At 38.4% G+C, this 4,935-nt stretch overlaps 1 protein-coding gene across 4 annotated transcripts; it reads right to left on the reverse strand.

The window, feature by feature from the left end:
- Positions 1-349: 349 nt before the first annotated feature.
- On the reverse strand, positions 350-4,652 carry LOC136230929 (sufE-like protein 2, chloroplastic). Of its 4 annotated transcripts, XR_010689606.1 has the most exons (5): positions 3,791-4,652; positions 2,505-2,659; positions 1,571-2,038; positions 1,185-1,265; positions 352-650 (listed from the first exon to the last, which is right to left on the reverse strand). XR_010689606.1 is itself a non-coding variant. In XM_066020140.1 (2 exons), exons 1-2 carry the CDS (start codon positions 4,499-4,501, stop codon positions 3,309-3,311), a joined length of 774 nt encoding a protein of 257 aa, XP_065876212.1. In that variant the 5' UTR covers positions 4,502-4,651; the 3' UTR covers positions 2,781-3,308. The 4 variants fall into 4 exon arrangements, 1 of the variants encoding a protein (XP_065876212.1); XR_010689604.1 differs by having other exon boundaries at positions 350-650; positions 1,185-2,038; XR_010689605.1 differs by lacking the exon at positions 1,185-1,265 and having other exon boundaries at positions 353-650.
- Between the last annotated feature and the right edge of the window lie 283 nt (positions 4,653-4,935).

Consider the following 4,935-nt stretch of genomic DNA (forward strand, 5'->3'; position numbering starts at 1 on the left):
ATTCCTTTGAGTCTGAGGATTAGTTATACCTATTAATACCAATGAGATGAACAGGTGACAATGATGAATCTACCCATCCTGTTATCTCAAATCGGATCCCCAATCCTAATGAACGACGTTTCATCGGATCTATGTAACTGTCCAGATATCTATATATATGAAGCTTGTGAGATCAGCTTTCTGTCGGACAGAAGACATTGTTACATACAAGTCTCAACAGTAATATATCAATCCTAAACATATCACTTGACTTGGGGTGGTTTTTAAGTTTATTAGTTTTGTCTCACTTCATGCTTGTATGAACACTTTATAATCACTTTAAACAAACTTACGGATTTCCTTTTATTAGACTTTATTTAGTACTTAAAAGGGATTGCCTTTATATATAGTTATAAAACATATATCTCATTAAAACAAATGATATAAAGAACAATTCATTTATATTAAGTTTGTATCCTGCAACAATTGTCTATAGGACACTAAACCCCAACATCATCTCCGTCCATCTCCACAGCATCCGCCATCTCCTCAGGCTGTGCCCTCTGGGCATCCCCCATCAATATCTGCTCCGCCCGTTCCCTCCGGGCAGAGGCAGTCACAACACGTGACCTTGTATGTCTCTGTCCAGAACGGGTCTCAGCATTATCAGCCTGTAAAACCAAAAACATTTTACACATAAGCAAATAACGCATTTTTATTTAAATATACTCAATTTCTCGTTTTTCGGTTTTTTTAATAATTTTGCATTGCTATAGTCCGGGTCGAACGAAGTTAATTAAAAAAAAAACAAAATTCCGGGCCCATTTTTGCCTAAACAGAGCGCCGCAACCGTCCAGCCGCTGGGCCGAACGGTTGCGGCGCTCGTGTCGTCCATAGGGCCGACCTGGGCGCCGTGCCCGTTCCACCTTACGGTGGAACGGGCAACGCGCACCGTTCCACCGTAAGGTGGAACGGATGCGCCGCTCGTTCCACCGTAAGGTGGAACGAGCATGCCGTTCGTTCCACCGTACGGTGGAACTAACGGCGGGTGCCGTTTCCACCAGGGGTGGAACGGGCAGTTCGTCCGTTCCACCCGTGGTGGAAACGGCACGGCGCCTCCGTTTAGGCTATATTCATACGGGTTCCGCCTCCGAATCGGAGGCGGAACCCGTGATTTCGGAGTAATTTTAAACAAAAAAACTTACCGGAGCATTCATGAAGCCTTTACCCGCTCCTGGCTTTGGCGGCATGTCGTTTTAGGTCGGGTTTTTTGAAAATCCAAAAAGCTAGAGAGGATTTGAGAGTTTTGAGTTTTTGAGTTTAAATTATGAGGAGGGCAAAATTGTCAAAAAAGTGCGATAGAAAGTATAACCATGGCGGTATATAGCAGCCCACTTAAAGAATTCATCTGGCATTATATAAAAATGGAGACTTCTAAAACGAACTGTCACCGAAAAGTTAACAGCATCGGAGACTTATAACACTTCCCAAATTCATTGCCAGGATCAATGAATTATATGCAAACATAACATTTTTTTATTGTACAAATTAATATTTTCATTTTCAAGAAGCGGAAAAAATGTATATATACCTTCACATGAGACTGAAAAACTCGTAATTAATGGATGCTGCACCCTTTCTCTTGATCTCAGGGGGAATAGCATAGAGTCTTCTGTAATAACCCATCTGAAATAAATTTTGTCCCCCTGGATTGGATAGTTTTTCTTTGTGTTGTTAGAAGTAAAACTCACTAACGGAGAGTATGATGATGATGGGAAGGTAATCTCGAATTCGGTACTTGCTGCTCTGCGGATGAATTTAAGAATCTATAAACTGTATCAATGATCCTCAGTGATCTGCATCTCATCACAAAGTCATTATTATAATACAAAAATCTTCTTAAGATAACTTTGCGATTGTATCCACGATTCAAAGCAGATAAAAAATCTTCTGTGCTGGATTGATAAAAAGGTAGTATAGGATATAGCTAATACGTCCAGTAAATGAAGGTTCATCATCATGCTGCTTTTGCCAAAGACGGAAGCAATCAAGCCACGAGCTGAAATCAGATTCGCAAGAGGAAAATCAGAAGCAGCATTGTCGGTGTTATGTCATCAATATCTCGATTTCTAATGACAGTCATTCAATGATAAATATTGTGACATTTGGTCCAGTATATGAATCAAACATGCACCATAGTTTCAAATCTGGGATTCACACAACCCACTAGCAAGATTCTAATGATGCATTAGCTATTTACAAGAAATGATATTTTTGAACGGTTTAGAAGCACATATTGCTCAAACTTTCCTAAGCAGTGATGGTTATGTGATGTGAACAAAACCAAGTATGCTACCAAGGGCTTGTTTAAGTTAAAAACAAATTTGAATTCCTAGTCCGATAAAACTGGAAAAAGCACATCACTGTTTTAGCTATTACTAAATACTCCAAACAGACAATTGGCAATCAATTCTCCGACTTCTTCACCATCTTTTAGAAGATCTATTTTAAGTTAGATTTGTTACCTGTTACTGTAAAGTGAGCTTGTGTCCGAAATAAGAAGAGCTCTTAAGTCCAATTTGGTTTTTGGCGCCTGTATTCAATGGAATCTGCTCCCAGTAACTGCATCTCTTGTCCATTATCATGTTGATGACTCCAATAATTCAAACAACCATGTTCTCTAATAATCCAACCAGAAAAATAGAAAATTGAGCAAACAAACATGTTATCCAATAATTCAATTCTTCACTGGAAAATAGAAATTGGGAACTGGAGAAGAAAGCTAAGAAATGAAAAATAAGTAGCCAATAACCAAACAATAGCTAATGCACTATGTATGTGAAAAGTCTACAATTAAATTAATCTTTCCTCAACTTTTCCCTACAGAATAATTCAGAGATATCTGCAACTAAATGACTAATCACAGAGTTCTTCCATGAAAACAGCATCTTTTTTCCCTTACAGTTCAACCAGAAACTTGCACATCAAATTTCTAGCAAATAAAAACATAATACGCAATGTGTTTTAGCAGCCGTGCGAGTTTAGGAACTCTACATCAGTATTCAACATCAAGCAAACTGAGAACAATTGGGACAAAAAGCAGAAGAGCCTGAAAAGACCAATGGACTCCTAAGGCTTGAAAAATCTGCCAGGGGCTTATTCCATCCAAGCCAGCTTCTGAAATATCTGTTACAGCTTCTAGTTTCACACGAGTCCTAGGTACAACACTCAGCAAAGAAGATGCTGATAGGTACACAATTCTTTTGAGTATGAGTACCAATAAATCAAATTGGTGGACCAAAAAATTGTCTTTGGGAGCTAAAATTTCATTATTTGTTATGCAATGATCTTTGATCTCCCATCCCAACATTTGATACCATAATTCTTGAAATCTGAAAAAAGAGGGGCAAAAATGATTCCAAAGAATGATCAGTTCAAATGAAGGTCGACATTTCCAGTAGAAAAGTAAAAACCTAATTCTCCAGAACATCCCTTTGAACTGAAGAAAATTGTACCAACAACAACTAAGAAAAATAGGTAAAAATTGGTACATTTGCCGAATAGGTTAAAGAACACAAAATCTTTAAGGATTCTAGATTGATAATATGCATCATGAATATACCATTTTACTACTTTCTTCTACCTTCATATAAAGCTAGGTCTTTTTACAATCTAACAGGTTTTAATCTTCAACACAGGAAGCTTTGATTTCTTTACCAAAATCCAACTATTTCCTCACGGATGGAATAAAAATTCACAGCCTTAAGAAAACCAGGAATCTAAAACTAAAGAGTGAGCAATTTTACCCTACCTGAGATTGGGAGAAATTTCCTTTAGCACCGAGACCATCGGCGGCAAGAATCAACGACGGAAGCGCCTCCACCGGCGACTTTCTTTTTGGCTCACCAATCAAAGCCTTAGTCCTATTCTGCATACCGGTCAATACATTATGCCAAGTGTTTACCCTTGATTGTGCCTTACCATACAACCCGACATTCATCGCCCCCAAATCCTCCGCCACAACAGCCAACACCTCATCGGGCTCCGACCCATCGAGCAGCCATATCAGACACGAAATGAAACCTTTCGTAATCTCCGAGTCGCTATCCGCTCTAAATCTCATTCTTCCATTATCCTCAATTGTGGCTTCCAACCACACCTGAGTCGTACACCCAAGGACCCTATTACCAGGCAAACGAGCCGATTCATCAAATGGCGGAAGCCGTGCCGCATAATCCAAAAGCCGCTTCACGCGATCGATTGGCTCCTTTAGAGACTCAAATTCAGCAACAAGCCGAAAAAGCCTATCTCCTATCGCCGTTGAATCAGTAGACGCATAAGAAGAAACCGAAAAATTGAGATTACCCCTTTTCTTAATCGAGGAATTCAAAATCAAAACAGGGGTTTGACGGGAAGAGAAATGGCAATTTGAATTTCGGGTCTGTTTGGGGTCGAAATTACTGGAATTGGAGAGCTTTAGAAACGGGGAAAAGGGCGGAACCTTTAAGGTGAAGGAGGTCATGTTTGGAAGGAAAGAAAGAGGGGGAAAAAAGGGGGAAAGTAATGAGAAATGGATTGAAGAAGAAAGGGTGTGAATGGGCGAGAAAGCAGGTAGAGTGAAGAGATCCTTAAACTGCGCGCCGTTTCAATGATGCTGCCGTTATTGAAAGAGTGTAGATAGATGGTGCATGCATTTATAGATACAGTTGCAGAAGGGAGAGAAAACAACCAAAGTACGCGCCAAAATTTTATATTTATTTTCTTACTATCTCAAAATTATAATAACAACCATGGTCAAAATATCTCTAAAAACCTATTAAAAATATATATATATATCTCTAAAAAATAATTTAATAATATAAATAATTAATTAGAAATGATTAAAATCTATCATTTCCAATAATATTTTTATGTTTATTGTTTATTTATTATTTTATTATTATAAAATTAATTATT

The sequence above is a fragment of the Euphorbia lathyris genome, chromosome 5 (assembly GCF_963576675.1).
Source record: "Euphorbia lathyris chromosome 5, ddEupLath1.1, whole genome shotgun sequence".
NCBI lineage: Eukaryota > Viridiplantae > Streptophyta > Magnoliopsida > Malpighiales > Euphorbiaceae > Euphorbia > Euphorbia lathyris.